At 47.6% G+C, this 21,337-nt stretch overlaps 1 protein-coding gene across 1 annotated transcript in view; it reads left to right on the forward strand.

Annotated features, from left to right (window-relative positions):
• Positions 1-21,337, forward strand: part of LOC140206426 (uncharacterized) — a 620,054-nt gene that overhangs the window by 472,731 nt on the left and 125,986 nt on the right. Inside the window, exons 37-40 of the mRNA XM_072274794.1 lie at positions 2,467-2,520; positions 9,352-9,459; positions 13,377-13,430; positions 14,011-14,118. Coding sequence (XP_072130895.1) covers positions 2,467-2,520; positions 9,352-9,459; positions 13,377-13,430; positions 14,011-14,118 — 324 coding nt within the window. The remainder of the gene's footprint in view (positions 1-2,466; positions 2,521-9,351; positions 9,460-13,376; positions 13,431-14,010; positions 14,119-21,337) is intronic.

The following is a 21,337-nucleotide window of genomic DNA, read 5'->3' on the forward strand; positions in this document are numbered from 1 at the left end:
GTGCACAGTTCCAGTCTCCATATCACACTGGGAACACCGCGCACAGTTCCAGTCTCCATATCACACTGGGAACACTATGCACAGTTCCAGTCTCCATATCACACTGGGAACACCGTGCACAGTTTCAGTCTCCATATCACACCAGGAACACAGTTCCAGTCTCCATACCACACTGGGAACACTGTGCACAGTTCCAGTCTCCATATCACACTGGGAACACCGTGCACAGTTCCAGTCTCCATATCACACTGGGACACCGTGCAGAGTTCCAGTCTCCATATCACACTGGGAACACCGTGCACAGTTCCAGTCTCCAGATCACACTGGGAACACCGTGCACAGTTCCAGTCTCCATATCACACTGGGAACACTGTGCACAGTTCCAGTCTCCATATCACACTGGGAACACCGTGCAGAGTTCCAGTCTCCATATCACACTGGGAACACCGTGCACAGTTCCAGTCTCCATATCACACTGGGATACCGTGCACAGTTCCAGTCTCCATATCACACTGGGAACACCGTGCACAGTTCCAGTCTCCATATCACACTGGGAACACCGTGCACAGTTCCAGTCTCCATATCACACTGGGAACACCGTGCACAGTTCCAGTCTCCATATCACACTGGGCACACCGTGCACAGTTCCAGTCTCCATATCACACTGGGAGCACCGTGCACAGTTCCAGTCTCCATATCACACTGGGAACACCGTGCACAGTTCCAGTCTCCATATCACACTGGGAACACTGTGCACAGTTCCAGTCTCCATATCACACTGGGGTACTGTGCACAGTTCCAGTCTCCTACTTACATCTCTCATCCACCTTCACTCCAAAGAGAAAAGGCCTAAATCACTCACTCTTTCCTTATGAAACATGCTGTCTAATCCAGACAGTATCCAGGAAAATACAAGTGGTTCTGCAGATGATGGGAATTCAGACACCCCTGAAATGCTGGAGGAACTCTGCAGGTCAGGCAACATCTATTCAGAAGAATAAACAGTCAGTATTTTGGGCCTGGACTCTTCATCAGAAATCAAAAGGAGGAGTCCTGAAGAAGGGTCTCAACCCGAAATGTTAAAAGTTTATTCCTCTTCACAACTGCTGCCTGATCTGCTGACCATTCTGGTAAATCTCCCCTGCAAACTTTCTAAAGCTTCCACATCCTTCCTATGATGAGGTAACCAGAAATGAACACAATATTCCAAATGTGGTTGGACCTGAGTTTTATGGATCTGCCACATTATCTTGTATGTTGTTACTTTCATGCAATATTCAGCCCATCTTGCCAACACTGGCATTTGTTGGTGTTTTTGTATCACACCTGGCATCTCTGAGCCTGTCAGGCTCTGCTTCAGCCTGCTGCTATTTGCTTTCTGAATGCAACAGTATTTAACGTCATTTCCAGTACACAAGTGTAATTGAGACCAAAACAATTGTTACTCTGGATCTGATGCAGCACCTAAAAAACACAGTAAGATAAAGGACACAATAATAATAAAAAACTCAATGAATATAAATACATGAGGTAGCTTATCTCCATAGATTGATTGTATGTCTACACAGAGCACAGGGTGACTGACAGGAAATGATAAGTAGTGGTGGTTGGGGGTGTGGAGGGGTGGGTTAGTGGGTGAGGGTGTGGAGGGGTGGGTTAGTGGGTAGGGGTGTGGAGGGGTGGGTTAGTGGTCGGGGGTGTGGAGGGGTGGGTTAGTGGGTGGGGGTGTGGGTTAGAGGGTGGGGGTGTGGAGGGGGGTGTTGATCAGCCTTACTGCTTGGGGAAAGTAACTGTTTTTGATCCTCCTCCCTGATGGGAGTGGGGCAAAGAGTCCATGGGGGAGTGGTCTTTCATGATATTACTGGCCCTATTCCAGCACTTTTCTGTACAAACAGTGCTGTGCAAAAGTCTTAGGCACGTATTTATAGCTGGATGCAAACACAGTACTGTGTTTGTCAATGTGGAGTGCCGAGCAAATTTGTAAATCTGGCGGGAGCAAAATTCGTTGTGTATGGTGAGGGTAGGGTGCCGCGGGAGGGGTGTGGGACAGGTGGCAGAGAAGGAGTGACAGGGGCAGGGAGTAGCGCAGCTGCAAACACACCCAGTCCTGAGATACCAGTCCTTCCCACACCCTCCCCCCTCCCTTCTCCTTTTCCCAAACATGATTCTCCTCTCTCTGTTCCCTCCACTCTCCATCCAGAACAGAAACCCATATCAGAATCAGGTTTACCATTGCTCACCTATGTCATGAAATATGTTTTGTTTTTGTGGCAGCAATACAGTGCAATACATAAAATTACTACAGAACAGTGGAAAAGTCTGAGACACCCTGGCTTTTTATATGTGGCTGACACCTTTGCACAGTACTGTATGTCATTGATGGCGGGTAGGCTGGTGCCTAAGGTGTAGAGTGTATCACCAAATCCTACACTGTGATTCAAAGAACCATCTCTCTTTCTGCTTTAGGGTGAGGCAGGCCCCCCTGGAGAAGATGGACGTCAAGGCAAAGACGGACTGAAGGTAGAGCTTACCTAACCGAGACTCACATTGGGGAACCAGTGTCGGGAAGGCGTGCAGTTTAGATAAGGCCGTACCCCTGCCCTCTGTATTTACATGGTACAGATAAAGATAGAGATTAGCTTTAATTTGTCACAGGTATATTGAAACATTGCGTGGCCAAGTGGAGATACACCAAAGGAGGTGTTGGGCACTCCTTCCCTCCGCTAGCCTGCAGGTCACCCTTGGGCAAGGCGTAGCACCTGTTTAGCCCCCCCCCCCCATCAGCGTCACATGGACCTATGGGAGCCAGTGGTCGACGGTCATATGAGCAGTTGGTGCATATCACAAGTCCTGGTTACATAAGAACATAAGAAATAGGAACAGGAGTCAGCCATCTGGCCTGTCGAGCCTGCTCTGCCATTCAATAAGATCATGGCTGATCTGGCCATGGACTCATCTCCACCTACCTGCCTTTTCCCCACAACCCTTAATAACTCTACGATGCAAAAATCTAACCAAGCTGTCTTAAATACATTTACTGAGGTAGCCTCCACTGCTTCATTTCACAGAATTCCACAGATTCACCACTCTCTGGGAAAAGCAGTTCCTCCTCATCTCCATCCTAAATCTACTCCCCCAAATCTTGAGGCTATGTCCCCTGGCTCTAGTCAGTGGTTACGCAACCACTGATGCCAGGCAGACAATCTCTGAAGAGTATTGGTAATGGCTGGGCTCACTTGTCCTGTAAAGACACTGCCCAGAAGAAGACAATGGCAAACCACTTCTGTAGTCATAGTCATAGTCATACTTTATTGATCTTGGGGGAAATTGGTTTTCATTACAGTTGCACCATAAGTAATAAATAGTAATAAAACCATAAATAGTTAAATAGTAGTATGTAAATTATGCCAGGAAATAAGTCCAGGACCAGCCTATTGACTCAGGGTGTCTGACCCTCCAAGGGAGGAGTTGTAAAGTTCGATGGCCACAGGCAGGAATGACTTCCTACGACGCTCTGTGCTGCATCTCGGTAGAATGAGTCTCTGGCTGAATGTACTTCTGTACCCAACCAGTACATTATGTAGTGGATGGGAAACATTGACCAAGATGGCATGCAACTTAGACAGCATCCTCTTTTCAGACACCACCGTCAGAGAGACAAACGTGTAGACAAACGTGCCAAGATCAATGGTGGTCATGGGATCAGGATTGCCCACAGCACATAGCAAACGAATGAACATTGAAACATAGAGTGAAATAGATCGCTTGCATCAAATTGAATGAGTAGGATTGAGCAGGGCAGCCCGCAAGCGTCGTCACACTTCCAGTGCCAACATAGCATGCCCACAACTAGCCCGTACGTCTTTGGGATGTGCGAGGAAACGAGAGCACCCAGAAGAAACCCACGCGGTTACCAGCTTGTTACAGAGAGCAGCAAGAATCGAACTCCGATCTTCCAGCTAGCACTGTAATAGTGTTAAACTAACCGCTACATTACCGAGCTGCCTGTGTTCCGCATTGTAAGATAGAGAGACGCTTCCACACATATTGAGGTACTGGGACCTTGGAGCATTGCCAAGGTGAAGAGAGACAGGGAGAGTGTTTTCCAGAGCTCAGAGCCCAGGCCACCGAAGGCAGAGCCAACACTAGTAGCAAACTGGGGACGGTCAAGAGGCTGTGATTGCAGGAGGGCGGAGGAGGCTGTGATTGCAGGAGGGCGGAGGTTCCAGAGACAGGGAAGGGTGTACAGTCAGAGGGGGTTACAGAGACATGGAGTGGTTACGGAGACAGGGTATGTATGAGGGCTGCAGGGGTTACAGAGACTGGGAGGGTTGTAGGAGCTGGAGGGATTACAGAGACAGGGAGAAGTTACGGAAATGGAGAGGGGTGTAGGTGCTGGAGGGGGAGGGATGGTCACAGAGACAGAGATGGGTGGAGTGGCTGGAGGGGGTAAGCAAGTTGGGGAGGTGTGTAGGGGCTGGGGAGAATTATTGAGATGAGGAGCAGTGTAGGGGCCAGAGAGAGTTACAGAGACAGAGAGGCATGTAGTGGCCAGAGGAGAATACAGAGATGGGGAGTGTTGTAGGGGTTTGAGGGGTTTACAGAGACAAGGAGGGGTGTAGGGGTAAAAGTGGGTTACAGAGACAAGGAGGGGTGTAGGGGTAAGAGTGGGTTACAGAGACAAGGAGGGGTGTAGGGGTAAGAGTGGATTACAGAGACAAGGAGGGGTGTAGGGGTAAGAGTGGGTTACAGAGACAAGGAGGGGTGTAGGGGTAAGAGTGGGTTACAGAGACAAGGAGGGATGTATGGATAAAAAGAGTTTACAGAGACAAGGAGGGGTGTAAGGGTAAGAGTGGATTGTTGTTGTTGTTGTTGTTGTTCGTCCATCATACGTTGATGAGGACCTCGACACCATAATGATGGTATTGAGACTAGCGTGTGACTTGGATTTAAGTGAGGGAGAGTTGCGCAGCGTCAGCCTCACTCTCTCTTCCCAATTCCCATCTGGATCCAGTGGCAAGACAAGAGTCGAGACGGCTGGAGATGGGACTAGGCGCAGTGGATGACCAGGACGTCTTCTGTGTCTTGTCCTGCTCTACATGTTCCACGACACTTGCAGAGACCGCTTTCTAGACCATTGGACCTTCCATTGGTCTCGTCCACTCAATCCGCCGGAGTCTGTCTTCACATGCTGGGATAGGCAACTCCCTATCTCACCAAGGGTTTGAGACCCGTCGGCTACCCTCACCTGGTTTAGCCGGCTTGTTGAAGCCGTTGCCCGGGGTGTGGCCGCTGTCGCATGCAAACAGCTACGGGGAGCCACAGGTGAGAGCTGAGTGCCAGGTGGGGACGAAAGGTGGACTAACCCGCCTTGAAAAGGATGCAACATGCTCCCCCACCAGAGGTGCTACCCCTCCCTGACACCCCATACACCCCATACACAAGAGTGGATTACAGAGACAAGGAAGGGTGAAGCGGTAAGAGGGGGTTACAGAGACAAGGAAAGGTGTAGGGGTAAGAGTGGGTTACAGAGACAAGGAGGGTTTAGGGGTAAAAGAGGGTTACAGAGACAGGGAGGGGTGTAGGGGCCAGGAGGATTACAGAGACTGGGGAGAGGGGCTTAGTGGCCAGAAGCTGTTATGAGGAAGGGTTTAGGGGTTTGGAGGGAGTTACAGATGAGGAGAGTTGTGAGGCAGAGGGGTTTACCAGGGTGGTGGGTTGACCCTTGGGATCGGAGCCGTAGGCTGGGGTACTGGGGTAGGACAGATCAAGTGCCAGAGGGGTGAACAGCTGCACCCAGTGAGCGATCTCTCTGCAGGAATGAAGGCAAATCTGTGATGGTTGTGTTGAACAGGCCGAGGCAGCTCCCACAGTGTTTGTTTAGGTTGACGCTGGGGACAATGCCAATGTAGACAAACCGTGACTGACAGCCCTGTATATCAGAACACACAGCTACACTTTCTCAGGTGACTGACCCAATCCGATTAACCTGTTCCATTCGGGAAGGACAGGAATTCCTGTAGCGCCTTCAGTGTCAGGATTGATATCACTGGCATATGTCAGGAAATTTATTGTTTTGCAGATGCGGTGCACTGTCATACATAATCATTTTAAAAAGCTATAAATTACAATAGGAAATACATAGTGAGGTCGAGTTCATAGTCCTTTCAGAACTCTGATGGCAGAGCAGATGAAGCTGTTCCTGAGTGTGTGTCTTCAGGCTCCTGTACTTCTTTCCTGTTGGTAGCAATGCGAAGAGGGCATCACTTCACTTCCTAGCCGTGGAGGAGACTGAGGGCAGCATGGTAGTGTACTGGTTGGGGTAGTGTTTTACAACACCTGCAAGCCAGGTTCCATTCCCATCACTGTCTGTACATCCTCCTTGTGATCACATGTATTTCCTCTGGGTGTTCCGGTCTTCTCCTACATTCCAAAGACGCACGGGTTAGGATTAGTAAATTCTGTTAGTGTCGGAAGTGTGACTTGTGGTTGTGGTATGACCACAGCATATCTATGAACTGTGATGCAAGCAACGCATTTCACTGAATGTTTTGATGTACCTGTGACAAACAAAGCTATAAAGCCATAGGGTGAATGCACTCAGTCTTTCACCCAGGGTTGTTGAGTCATATCTAGAGGGCAAAGGTTTAAGGTGAGAGGGGAAAAGTTTTACAGGGGCCTGAGGAGCAACTTCTTCACCCGGAGGGTGACGAGTGTGTTGAACGAGAACGTAGATGAAGCAGGTACAATTACAACATTGAAAAGACCCTTGGTGGGTACACAGATAAAATAGAATAGAAGAGAACTTATTGTCATTGCTCAAGTCTGTGCAAAACAGATATTTACAATACATGCGGTACTGTCTAATTTTTTAAAATTCCTGTATTTATATGCAACAAGTGACTTTGATAGTCCATAACACTCAAAGCATTGCAAGCTGGGCTGTAGTGTTATTCAGCTCCACAACAGCCCTTGGAAAGAAGCTGTTGTTCACATCGACTGTCTTGGCTAAGATTCTATATCTCCTACCAGATGGCAGGAGATTGAACAGACAGTGTGCGGGATGGGATGGGTCTTTGATGATGTTCCAAGAGTGTCGTCATTGTAGATTGTCTCCAGATCCAGTGGCTGAGTCCCAGTGATGCACTGAGATGTCCTAATCACCCGATGGAGTGCTTTGTGATCTTCCTTGCTGCAGTGAGAATCCCACACTGCTATTCCATCTATCAGTATGCACTGTATTGCACATCGATAGAAGTTGGCCAGCAGATTAGCTCTCCTTAAGCACCTCTGTTAGTGTAGTCACTGTTGTGCCTCCCTACTATCGAGGTTGTATTGACGGACCAAGAGAGCTCCTCGGTGACGTTCATCAACAAAAACTTGAAACCAGAGACCCTTTCCACTACCTCACCGTTTGTGAACAGTGGCGAGAAGGATATGGCCCCAACACAGGCAAATGGGACTAGCACTGGTAGGCACCTCGGTCAGCATGGATGAGTTGGGCCAAAGGGCCTCTCCACACTGTATAATGCCATGACTTTGTGGAAATTGAAAATGGAACTGGTGGAACAGTGAACGGTTTGTCTTGCAAACTGTCCATACAGATCAATTCATTACACAGCGCACTGAAGTTCAAGTTTATTGTCATCTGACTGTACACACATACGACCAAATGAAACAACGTTTCTCCAGATCATGGTGCACCAACAAAACATATATCACACATCAGCCAAAATATTACCATAAATCAGTTAATAAAATTTAATTAAGTATCACTGAAAAGTCATGTAGTGCACAGCACAGGTAAACAGTAAATGGCTCACTGTCCCAGTGACAAGACCTCGGTGACGGCAGTCTGAGGGAAGAAGCTGTTACCCAGTCTGATAGTCTGAGTCCTGATGCTCTTGTACCCTCTTCCTGATGGTCATGGGTCAAAGAGATTGTGGAATCCTCAACAATGCTCCAGGTCCTTTGTCTATAATGTTCCCAGTGAATGGGGGAGGGTAGGAGACCTTGGGGATCGCCTGTCCTCTGTAGGGTCTTGCGTTCCAATGCCTTGTAGTTTCCATACCAAACAATGATGCAGCCAATCAGGGTGTTCTTGATGGAGCTCTGTAGAAAGTTGTTAGAATGGGGGTGGGGAGCCTTGGTCACCTGAGTCTGATCAGAAAGTGTAGACACTGCTGTGACTTCTTGGCCAGAGGAATAGAACAAGGTAAAGCAAAGACAATGCACGATGAAGTGCAACCGTGACAGGGGAGGTGCAGTGCAGGCAGACAATAGGGACATATTGAGGTGAATTGTGAGCACAACTTCTGCCCCACTGTTGTAAGACTACTGAATGCTTCTCCAATACGCTAAGTTAGACTCTTGACCTCACAATCTACCTCGTTATGGCCTTGCACTCTATTGTCTGCCTGCACTGCACTTTCTCTGTATCTGTAATAGTTTAACGATTAAAAATGAGCTTTGCTTGTCACTGTATATCAAAACATACAGTGAAATACATTGTGTCAAATCAAATCAGTGTGGATTGTGCTGGGGGCAGCCAGCAAGTGTCGTCACGTGGCATGCCCATAACTCATTATCCCTAACCCGTACATCTTTGAATTGTGGGAGGAAGCCAGAGCACCCAGAGGAAACCCACATGGTCACGGTGCAAACATACAAACTCCTTACAGACAGTGGTGGGAATTGAACCCGGCTCATGCTGGAATGTGATGCCCGAACCACTACGCTACTGTTATTCTGCATGCTCTACTCTGTATTCTGTTCCAGCTTTTGTAATGCACTGTGTAATGATCTGATCTGTATGAACAGATTTACTGTATCTTTCCACTGTGTCTCAGTACATGTGACAGTAGTAAACCAATTTATTTTTTTACCAGTCCTTGCAGTTCAGAAACAGGTCATTGAGAGCTGGTGTGAGATGTTAGCATATCCTGAAGTAGGATGTTTTCTCTGGAGCGGTGGAGACTGAGGGCAGATCTGACAGAGGTTTTATTTATGTCTCTCGGAGTCGACAGACAATATGTTTATCCCAGGTTTGAACTGTCCAATACCAGAGGGAATGAGGTGAGGGTGGAGGGAGTAGATGTGAGGGCAGTGTTTTTACACAGAGAGTGGTGGGTAGAGGCTGATGCATTAGGAACTTTTAAGATAGGCACACGAATGTGAGGTGAATGGAGGGATATGGACGTTGTGTAGGCAGATGAGATTAGTTTAGTTGGCCATTGGATTACTAATTTATTTGGTTCTTCACAACACTGTGGACGGAATAGCCTGTTCCTGTTCTGTACTCTTCTATGTTCTGGGGAGACTCTATAACAAACATTGCCACTGTTTTCTCAGGGTGAACCTGGTGACGAAGGTCCTAAAGGTGAGGTGGGAGAACGCGGTGACTCTGGAGATCGAGGATCAGCAGGTGAAGCCGGAGGTCTTGGGATTAACGGGTTACCGGTAAGTGAAGCGAGGTGTTTGGCGTGAACTCTCAAAACCAAACTTTCTACCTGAGGTGTACTCTGTAATGATTTGATCTGTATGAACAGTATGCAAGACAAGCTTTTCATTGTATGTGTCAATAATAATCAAGTCATAGTTGAGTTTATTGTTATACCCACAAATCCAGATGTGCAGAGGTGCAATGAAAAACCTTCTCACAGCAGCATCACAGGTGTGGAGCATCAGATAAGCAGCATTGCCAAGAAAACACATTGTAAATAAAAACACCAATTAAAACACATAAAACACAAAGTTCATTTTATTACAAAGTGATCAAAGTTGTCACTGTGTTGCTGAACTGTAGTGATTACAGTTTGCCGGTAGGTTCAAGAACTGAATTCAAATCAAATTCAGAATTCAAGTTCAAATGTAATTATCATTTCACCAGACAGGAATACAGCCGAATGAAACAGTGTTCCTCTGGAGCCAAAGTGCAAAACATACACAGCCCATTCAAACTACCGAGAAAAACAATAGTCACGCAAAAAACATCTATATAGCCCAAGTCCCTAAGCAGCATGCCCCACAAATTCAAACATGAGGAATTCTGCAGACGCTGGAATTTCTACCAACACACATCAAAGTTGCTGGTGAACGCAGCAGGCCAGGCAGCATCTGTAGGAAAAGGTACAGTCGACGTTTCAGGCTGAGACCCTTCGTCAGGACTAACTGAAGGAAGAGTTAGTAAGAGATTTAGCTCTTCTTTCAGTTAGTCCTGACGAAGGGTCTCGGCCTGAAACATTGACTGTACCCCTTCCTAGAGATGCTGCCTGGCCTGCTGCGTTCACCAGCAACTTTTATGTGTGTTGTCCCACAAATTGATGATATGCAATCGAGCTTGTCATTCCACTGATCAAACACTGGAGGGCAGCACCAGTGGGAGAGACCAGCCCATAACCGAGCACAGATGCCACACTACACCACCTCCAGCACCTCCTCTCCTGGACTGCAAAAGCAGGCAAGCCCTATTCCTTGCTACATCCGAAGCCATGCAGCTCCCCTGCCATCTGTCCAACCACCAAACAAGGGAAACAGGCCTGTGGCACTTTACTTTATAAATGTCCAACAAGGTCTTGTGATCACAAGGGAAATGTCCAAGACAATCACCCACAGTTACACCGCCTCAACTCCAATGCCTTTGATGCCTTCCTGTAGCAGGCATCGACATGGTCTGCACCCAGTCCAACACCCCCGCCAATAAGCAGCTCACAGATGGACTAGACCTGCAGTATCTGAAGTTCTTAGAGTCCAGCATTCTCTTGTGATCATAAAAAAAGACATTTTATAAAGAAAAGAGACACCTTTGGCTGGCCCCTGAGAGGCAGCGGCATGCAAACACACCATCATCATGCCGGAATGGCTGAAGGGAAAGGGTTGCTCTTGAACCTCCTTTTCGATGGTAGCAGTGAGGAATGCGACCATCCAGATGGCGGGGACCTTTGATGATGGGTGTTACTTTTTTGAGGCAGAGGCTCCTCTAGATACTACTGATGGTGGGGAGGGATGTGCCCGTGATATTTCGGGCTACGTCCAATACTCGCTACAGCCTTTTACATTCCTGTGGACTGGATCGCTGGATGGGAAGGAAATAGAACATGGGAATATCCCAGGCATTCCCTCTTCTCCCCTCTCCCATCAGGCTGAGGATCCAACAGCTTGAGCGCACGTGCCACCAGGCTCAAGGGCAGCTTCTACCCCATTGTTATCAGACTCTGTGTGTGACATGGCAGACTCTTGGCCTCACAATCTATGTCATTGTGCCTTTGTATGTTCGCCTGCACTGCACGTTCTCCAGCTCTTACACTTTGTTCTGCATTGTTATTTTTTTATTTTACTCTAGTTGCACGTACTCTGCAATGATCTGATCTGTATGAGCAATATGCAGGGCAAGCGTTTTAACGTATCTCAGTACATTTCAGTAAACCAGAGCATTGGCACAAGCTCTTCAGCCCACTGAATCCACAACATCGCAGAACAGTAATCGAGGACCCCACTCACCCCGGACATTCTCCCTTCTCCTCTCTCCCTTCGGAGAGAAGATACAAAAGCCTGAAAGCATGTACCACCGGGTTCAAGGACAGCTTCTTTCCTGAGCAACACACACAAAACGTTGGAGTAACTCTGTTGGTCAGGCAGCATCTATGGAAACGATTAAACAGTTGACGTTTCAGGCCGAGACTCTTCTATCCCACTGTTATAAGAGTATTGAATGGTTCCCTAGTATGATAATTACAGGACACATGGTTTCTCAATAGAACTTTTGACTTTACAATCTATTTCACTATGGACTGGAACCTGACTGTACGCCTGCACCAGACCTGCTCTGTAACTGTAACACTTATTCTGCATTCTTTTATTGTTTCTTTGTACAAGCTCAGTGCACTGCTGTCATGAAATGATCTTTCTGGATGACATACAAATAGATTCCATCCATCCAGCAATCTCAGAACCCCTACCAGACACCGTAGCATTAGGACAAGGGCTGTTAGAATGTGAACCAGCTTCTTCCCCCAGGACGTGAGATTACTGAACTCTGTGTCACCACTCAGGTCTCATCACACATGAAGCACCAGTGGCATTATACTGTTTATTTTTTAATGTGAAGTGAAAAGGAACACTGTTTCATTTGGTGATATGCATGTGTATAGTTGAATGACTATAAACTGAACTTGAAAACAAAGTTTTTCATTGCACCTTGGTACATGTAATAATAATAAACCAATTTTCTGCAGTAAATTGAGGCACAGCAGGGTAGTGTGGCAGTTAACATAATGTTTTACAGTGCCAGCAGGAAGACTGGGGTTCAATTCCCACTGCTATTTGTAAGGAGTTTATACGTTCTCCCTATGACCACATGGGTTCCTCCCACATTTCATAGACAATAGACAATAGGTGCAGAAGTAGACCATTCGGCCCTTTGAGCCTGCACTGCCATTCTGAGATCATGGCTGATCATCTACTATCAATACCCGGTTCCTGCCTTGTCCCCATAACCCTTGGTTCCCCTATCCATAAGATACCTATCTAGCTCCTTCTTGAAAGCATCCAGAGAATTGGCCTCCACTGCCTTCTGAGGCAGCGCGTTCCACACCTCCACAACTCTCTGGGAGAAGAAGTTCCTCCTCAACTCTGTCCTAAATGACCTACCCCTTATTCTTAAACCATGCCCTCTGGTACTGGACTCTCCCAGCATCTGGAACATATTCCCTGCCTCTATCTTGTCCAATCCCTTAATAATCTTATATGTCTCAATCAGATCCCCCCTCAATCTCCTTAATTCCAGCGTGTACAAGCCCAGTCTCTCTAACCTCTCTGCGTAAGACAGTCCGGACATCCCAGGAGTTAACCTAGTGAACCTACGCTGTACCTCCTCCACAGCCAGGATGTCCTTCCTTAACCCTGGAGACCAAAACTGCACTCAATACTCCAGGTGTGGTCTCACCAGGGCCCTGTACAAATGCAAAAGAATTTCCTTGCTCTTGTACTCAATTCCCTTTGTAATAAAGGCCAAGATTCCATTAGCCTTCTTCACTGCCTGCTGCACTTGCTCATTCACTGACATACAGGTTAGGGTTAGTATGTTGTGAGCATGTTGTGTTGGCACCAGAAGTACGATTAGAGTTGTGGGCCGTCCCCAGCACATCCTTGAGCTCTGTGGGTCTATACGCAAACGACACGTTTCACGGTGTATTTCAATGCACATGTGATAAATAAAGCCGTCCTTCTCCGACTGGCACTGAGGTCAGTCAGCCTGATCTCCATGAATGGTGGGGTGACCGCAGGGACTGGAAGGACTACTGATACTCCCAGTTTAGATGTTGCTATTTGTGAAGCTGCTCCCGATGTATTAATGAAACCATCGTTTCTGCCCACAGGGACCTGACGGGGCACGAGGCAAACGAGGACAGCAAGGGCGCGCAGGACGAAAGGTGCTCTCAGTTCCTTCAAAGCTGAAATGAAATTTGTGATCACAGTGCACGCATGTCACCGTGTACAAACCCGAGATTCATTTTCTTGCGGGCGTTCACAGTAGGGGGGATGATAGTATTGAATGCTGAGCTGTCGTCAATGAAGAGCATCCTGATATATGCATCTTCACTGTCCAGATGTTCCATGGTTGAGTGAAGAACCTATGAGATGGCAATTGCTTAGGACCCCTTGTGCTGATAGGCAAATTTCGCTGCTCAGGCAGGAGTTGATGTGTTTCATCGTCAACCTCTCAAAACATTTGATCACAGTGGGTGTAAGTGCTACTGGACGATGGTCATGGCGGCAGCTTACCGCATTCTCTTGGGTACCGGAGTAGTAGATGCCTACCTGAAGCAGTGGCTTCCTCAGACTGCCGAAGTGAGAGTTTAAAGACCTCAGTGAACACTCCAGCACAGGTCTTTAGCGAATGGGCTGATTGGTCAGTGGGGGTGGGGGGGGAGAGAAGGATTACGCATCTGATTCCAGGGAATACATTGTGAAACTGAGAATCCGTAATGTGCTGCTTCTCTCCTCCTTCAGGGAAAGAAAGGCCAGCAAGGTCCTCCGGGAGAGCAGGGAGACCCTGGGGAGCGAGGGCTACAAGGAGAAAAGGGGATAAAGGGCGTGAGAGGATCGCGCGGAGTGATGGTGAGTCTCAACATTTCTGCCGTTCTTCTCGTGTCCTGCTGGATGCTCCAACAGTGTCCAGAAAGAATGCGATTGCTTTGAAATGTGGTCTATGTTGCAATATTGGGATAATATGTTGAAGTTGTATAAGACGTTCGTGAGGTCTAATTTGGAATATTGTGTACAGTTCTGATCACCTACCTACAGGAATGATGTAAATAAGGTTGAAAGAGTACAGAGAAACTTTACAAGGATGTTGCCAGGACTAGAGGACCTGAGTTATTGCTTCAGACTTTATTCCCCGGAGCGCAGGGGAATGAGAGGAGATTTGATAGAGGTATTCAAATTTATGAGGGGTAAATGCAAGCAGGCTTTTTCCACTCAGATTGGGTGAGACTAGAACTCGAGGTCATGGGTTACGAGTGAAAAGTGAAATATTTAAGGGGAACCCGAGGGGGAATTTCTTCACTCAGAGGGCAGTGAGAATGTGGAACGAGTTGCCAGTGGAAGTGATAGATGTGGTTTGATTTTGGATGTACGTGGATGGGAGGGGTATGGTCAGATACTGGTCCATTGGACTAGGCAACATAACAGTTTGGCACAGACTAGACTGGTCGAAGGGCCCAGTTCTGTGCTCTATGACAGTATTGGAAAAATGGACAGCAAGTGTTGTCCCCTGTGTGACCCACATACAGCCACCATTTTCTACACAATGGATTATCTGCAGGTATTACTGGCTGCCATAAACCACTTAAAAGTTATTTATCCCACTAACAACCTTGGCCTCACTGCATCAGAGACATCCTGCTCAATTCTTCTGAACCAAAAGCTACCTTTGTATCTCTCCAACCGATTTCTAATCAATGGACCCGGACCTGACCATTCACTGTTTCACCCTCTACAGATCTGGTAGACCCATAGCTTTGGCTATCAGATCTTGACTTCCGAATTTCTGATGGATCCTCGGGCTTCACTGCAGTTCCTTGCCAGTCCTAACTTGCCAACTCCTATACAGGGAGACCAGTGTACAAGGGTTACTTACAGCAGCCAGTTAAACTACCCCACTCTACACATCCTTGGGATGTGGGAGGGAACTGGAGCAACCGAAGGCTCCACGGGGTCATGGGGGGAACATGCAAATTGCACACAGTCAGCGCTGGAGGTCAGAATCAAACCCAGGACTCTGGAGCAGCATGCATTGGCTGGGCCCTTACTCCAAGTGAGGGAGGCCCAGTGGTGTAGTGGTTAGCACAACACTTTACAGCACAGCACACTCTCAGCAGTTCGGACGTGCACTCTCCCCAGATCCATGAGGGTTTCCTCCAGCTGCTTCTGTTTCCACCCACATTCCCCGCGATGTACAGCTTAGGGTTGGTAAGATGTGGCATGCTGTGTTGGGGCTAGAAGCTTGGTGACACTTCTAGAGCACTATAGCACAGAAACAGGTCCTTTGGCCCATCTAGTTTGTTCCAAACTTGTGGGCTGCCTTCAACATATCTCAGATGGTGTTGGCCATTGATGCAAACAACGCATTTGACTATATGATTATATGATTATGAAGACACGTAGTCCTCTTTTACTGTCATTTAGTAATGCATACATTAAGAAATGATACAATATTTCCTCCGGTGTGATATCACAAAACACAGGACAAACCAAGACTGAAAAAACTGACAAAACCACATAATTATAACATATAGTTACAAACAGTGTAACAATACCATAACTTGATGAAGAAGTCCATGAGCACAGTAAAGTTCAAAGTCTCTCAAATGTCCCACATCTCACGCAGACGGGAGAAGAAAGAAAAACTCTCCCTGCCATGCCGACCACAATCCAACTCTGAGTCATCCGAAAACTCCAAGCTCTGATGAGCTCTCCGACACCGAGTACTGAGAGCCATCTCTGTCCAAACGATTCGACCTCAACCTCGGTCGCCGACAGCAGGTAAGGCCGGGGATTTTGAGGCCTACCCTCCGAAAGATTACAACCACACAGTAACGACAGCAGCGAACGGGCATTTCAAAAATTTCTCCAGATGTTCCTCTGTGCTTTCACGTCCATTCTCCATCAAATCAGATTTGTCCACGGCCCCTATTTCACAGATACGATATCATTTTTCACCGGAGGGCTGCGCACACGCAGCGCGCCGCCATCTTCTCCTCCCGCCCTTATACACTTCGATGTTTCAATGTTAACGTGACAAATGAACCTGGTCTTTATCTTTCTTTAAAGTTGGCAAGCGATGGCGCTGATTCAGTAATTTCAGTGAACTGTGAAGGTGTGGGTTGTTACCCGAGCCCAGATCTGGCTCTCACATTTCCCCTTCAAAGACTCAGCAATTATCAGTGGCATTTATTGCCAATCACTGTACAACTCCATATGCAAATCTACAGCCTGGGTCAAGTGCAGATGCTGACATGTCAGCCAGAAACAATTTAACCGTACTCCACACTGACACGGTCTCTGTTTTCAGCTGCCCTGCTCCTACCTAGAAGAGTTGCTCTTGCCAAGGATCAGATTGTTAATTCCTGTCTCCTGTTCCGATAATCCTGCACCTAGGGTCACTTTATGTACCTACAATCTGTCTGTGTACAGTGCACAAGCCAACTGTATGTATTTTAATTGTTTCTTGAGATAAAGAGTGGAATAGGACCATCCTAGCCTTCGAGCCATTCTGCCCGGTAATCCCCCAACTTAATCCCAGACCAATCACAGGACGATTAACAGTAACCAATTAACCTATCGACCAGTACGTCTGTAGATTTTAGCAAATAAAATGAAGTCAGCAGTTTTATGTTTAATGAAACCATAACACATTTTATTGAACTGCAAAACCTACACACAAAATCATGCTCACAATTCTTATATAACAATGTCATCACATCAGACCAGCCTCTTAAAGCAAAACCCCAACTCAATGTCAGTGGTTGTGAATTATGTATATCTCTACCAATTATGTTACCTCCACAGCCCCCACCGCCCCCCCCCAGTATTCACTAAAACCAGCGATATGAGCCTGTCTGGAGCTCGGACGAGCTGCCCAGCAGTGGCACTCCAGCAGAATACTCCAAATCTCGGTTCTCTGGTTTAAGGCCATCTATCGAAATACATTCAGGTTTACCCTTCTTAGCTATGATGAAAGTCTTTCCTCCCCCGATCCAAAACACAGAATGGGCCATTGTAAGGGGGTCTAGGGGACGTTGGTGTGTGTCATTACGGACAAAGACAAACAAGGCAGAACATAGGTCAACAGGAACCCGAGAGTGCAGTACGCTGTGATGGGAGGTAGGAATAGGTGAAAAGGAATTAAATATACTGAGGAGGGTGATGTCGTGTACCAGGAGGTTGTGGCATCAGGAATTAAATCACCTGGCACTCATAATGGCTGCCCTTCTATCAGCTCAGCCGCAGGCAACTGCACATTCTCTCTCGGAGCTGTTCTGAGCCCCAGCAGGACCCAAGGGAGATGATCATGCCAATACTCATCGGTCAGCGAAGTCCTCAGAGCAGCCTTTAAGGAGCGGTCAAAGGCACTGGCATTGGGCCATTGGACTGCGGGTGATATGCCATGGCGTGATGCAGCCCAGCAATGAGGTTCTTGGCCATTGCAGCCCAGAGGTCTGAAATGAATTGGGGACTGCGGTCAGAGGAAATATCAGAGGGGGTAGCAAACCAAGCAGCCCAGGAGATGAACACCCAAGCCATGTCTGTGGTCAGCACCGATGCTAGAGGGGTGACCTCTGGCCAATTGGTGGTATGGTCACCATGGTAAGAAGCTGCACGAAACCACGGGAGTGGGGAAGAGAACCAGCAAGATCCACATTGACATGGTTAAACCATCACTCAGGGACCTCAAAAGGTGCCAATGGTGCCTGAGCATGACCACTAATCTTTGCCCACTGGCACTCCACCCAGGCTGCAGTCCAATTGTGCACATCCTTTCTGGGGGTGCCAAGCAAACTTCATTGCAACCAGTTGCTGGATGCAAGAGGCCATGTATGGAATCAAAAATAGTCCATCTCCAATTTGTGGGCACAATGGGGTGAGGGGGACCGGTTGAGACATTGCACAGGAGAGAAACTCCACCTTCTCCAAACTTGATATCAGCCGATCTCAGGCTTGTGACTGCTGTTCGGTAAGCCTGGACCTCTGGGTTGGTAGCTTGATCAGCTGCCATGCCGGCATAGTCAATCCCAATGTGTACGGCCTCAATGGCTGTCCATGAGAGGCAATCAGGCACGCCATCACTTTTCCCCCTCATATGGTGCGTATCCGTTGTGAACTCGGACATGTAGGCCAGGTGGCATCGCTGCTGTGCAGAACAAAGGTCTGATATTTTGGCCATCACACGCACGAGGAATTTGTGGTCAATATACGGTGTGAAATGGCGTCCCTCTAGAAGAAAATGAAAATGGCGGACAGCCAGATAGAGACCAATAAGATCATGGTCAAACACGCTGTACCTCGTTTTGGGGGTGGGAGCTGAGACGGAAGAGGGTGAGCTGCTGCCACACGCCTTTAACAAACTGTTCATGCACAGCACCCACAGCATCGTCTGAGGCATCGCCAGTAACCTGGTGACTATGGGTGCATTGGGGAGCCGGTGCACCCCTAGGGTTGTATTAGAGAGAGCTTGTTTGGTGTCATCAAATGCCCGGGTCATGTACGTGACCATTCAAGCATGTGATAAGGAGCATTGTCTTTGTGCACTATTCGAGGGCCTCTACAATTACCAACTATCCTGTCATCACTCCTGGGGTCTCTTCTTCCCTCCTGCGAAGAATCAACCATCGTCAGGGGGCGAGCATAAGATCAGCAGCTCGTGGAATGAAGCAGTGATAGAAATTTACTATTCCTAAAAACTCCTGTAGCTCTTTAGCAGTGCAGGGTACTGGGAAATCCATAACAGCGGCTACTTTTGATGGGAGTTTTGCACTTTCTCTGGAGATGCAGTGGCCGAGAAAGTCAATGATTGACAACCCAAACTGTCATTTAGCAGAGTTAATAATCAACCCGTGTGGGCTTAAACGCTTGAAGAGTGTATAGAGATGAGATACGTGTTCAGATTTGGAAGCACTGGCAACAAGTATGTCATCCAGGAAAACAAAAAGAAAATCTAAGTCTTTCAATACAGAGTCCATCAGCTGTCGGAAAGCTTATGCTGCATTTTCACAGTCCAAACGGCATGCACAGAAACTCAAAAGGGATTATCACAGCTGTTGTAGCAATGTCCTTTGAGTGCGCAGGTACCTGATGGTAGCCCCTAACTAGATCAACATCGGAAAAAAATTAACTTTCTGGCTAAACGTGCCGAAAAGTCTTGCATACGTGGAACCAGGCAATAATGGTGGGGGTGTGGGTGAGGGAGGTGGTTGATGACCCAATTAAAGCATCAGTAATCACCACATGGGCGGCAACCACCATCGGACTTAGGGACCATAAGGAGGGGCAAAACTCAGGGGCTACTCGACCGGCATGCAATGCCGAGTCTTTTTGTGTTGGAAAACTCAGCCTTCATGGTTGCCAGCTTTTCTGGGTCCAATCTATGCAAACAGGCATGGACAGGGAGGCAAATTGCAGAAATGTGATGCTTAACCCCAGGTTTTATGATCGTAGTGGAGAATGTGGACTTGGTGAGGTTTGGGAATTTGTCCAGCAGTCAGACAAACTCACATGCGGTGAGTGAGGCATGTGCTTGACAGTCGTTGTGGGGAAGTTACGAGGGGAGCAGGGTTACGACCCAAAACCTTTGACATCCACAAGCCAGCATTCCTTAAGATTGACTAATAATCTTTGGGCACGCAGGAAATCTGCACTGAGCAGAGGTCTAGCCACCATGTGTAACGTCGCCCACTGAAGCAGAACGTCCCCTGTCGTGTCACGTAAGTCTGAATCCTGCCCCCGTTGACGGCCTCCTATGAGGTTTTGTCACTCTTTGCCTTCTCATCAATAGGCGATGCCAGTAGTACGCTCACTTGAACACCTGCGCCACACAGAAAGTGTCGCCCTAAAAGGGTGTCCTTAATGAACAGTAGACAACCCTGACAGCTGAAACCCACAGCGTTCGCAGATCTCTGATGTGCTGGCAGTGTCAAAGCTTCAAGGTGGTCAGCATTTCCTCGTGTTCATGCCAAAGTGAGCGTGATTTATACAGAGGTTTGGCATTGTTTTGTAGCCGTGGGCATCCTTATGTTGAGGGCCTTGCTGACCAGGCTTATTGAGGTAGAGAAAGGAAGAGGAATGATGCGCCACTGCCTAGCTGAGTGTAGACTGTCAGCTATTTTAGCAAGCTCCCTATAGTCCTTCATGGGTGCATTAGGGAGGGCTATGTGAACTTGATCAGGCACTTGCTGCCTGAGAAGTTCTTTAAAAATAAAACAGGGATGGTGATTTGCCAGGAGAGACAGCATGTGATCCATTAGCTCTGAAGGCTTAGTATCGCTGAGACCAGGCAAGGACAGCAACTGTTTGGTGTGCTCAGACTCCGCTAGTCCCAAAGTCTGTAAAAGGTGAGTTTCCAGCGCTCAGTATTTATTGTGTTCAGGTAGGTGACTCACCACTCTCACAACTGCCGAGCGACACCACCATGTGGTAGAATTTGGTGTCATTGGCGGTGATTTCTCACAGTGTGAACTGGACCACGGCTTGTACAACCCAAGTGACCACATTTTGCTCCCTAACCTCCGGCAGTTTCAAAGCGACTGTGTTGGCCCACATGTTCAATAGCTCTGGAATCGGCCTAGAGCATCGGGCTCATCAATGTAGGTTTTTGCAAATAAAATGAAGTGAGGCATCTTATGTCGAATGAAACCCGTAACACATAAGTGCGCTCACAATCCTTGCATAACAATGCCATCGTGTCAGACCAGCCTCTTAAAGCAGAACCCCAACTCAATGTCAGTGGCTGTGAATTTTGTACATTTCTTCCAATTACGTTACCCTATGCGCCTTTGGACTGTGGGAGAAAACTGGAGAAAACCCATGCACACACGGGGAGAAAGTACAAACTCCTTACAGGCAGCAGTGGGAATTGAACCTGGGTCGCTAGTACTGTAAAGCATTGTGCTAACCAGGGTGGTACTGCGCCGCCCTATATATGGCCACACTTAAACAGTTACTTGTATGAAAACACAAGAGATTCTGCACATGAGATGCTGGAAATCACACAAAATGCTGGAGGAACTCAGCGGATCAGGCAGCATCTGTGTAGATGAATGAACAGTCAATGTTTCAGGCC

Source organism: Mobula birostris, chromosome 12, assembly GCF_030028105.1.
Source record: "Mobula birostris isolate sMobBir1 chromosome 12, sMobBir1.hap1, whole genome shotgun sequence".
Lineage (NCBI taxonomy): Eukaryota > Metazoa > Chordata > Chondrichthyes > Myliobatiformes > Myliobatidae > Mobula > Mobula birostris.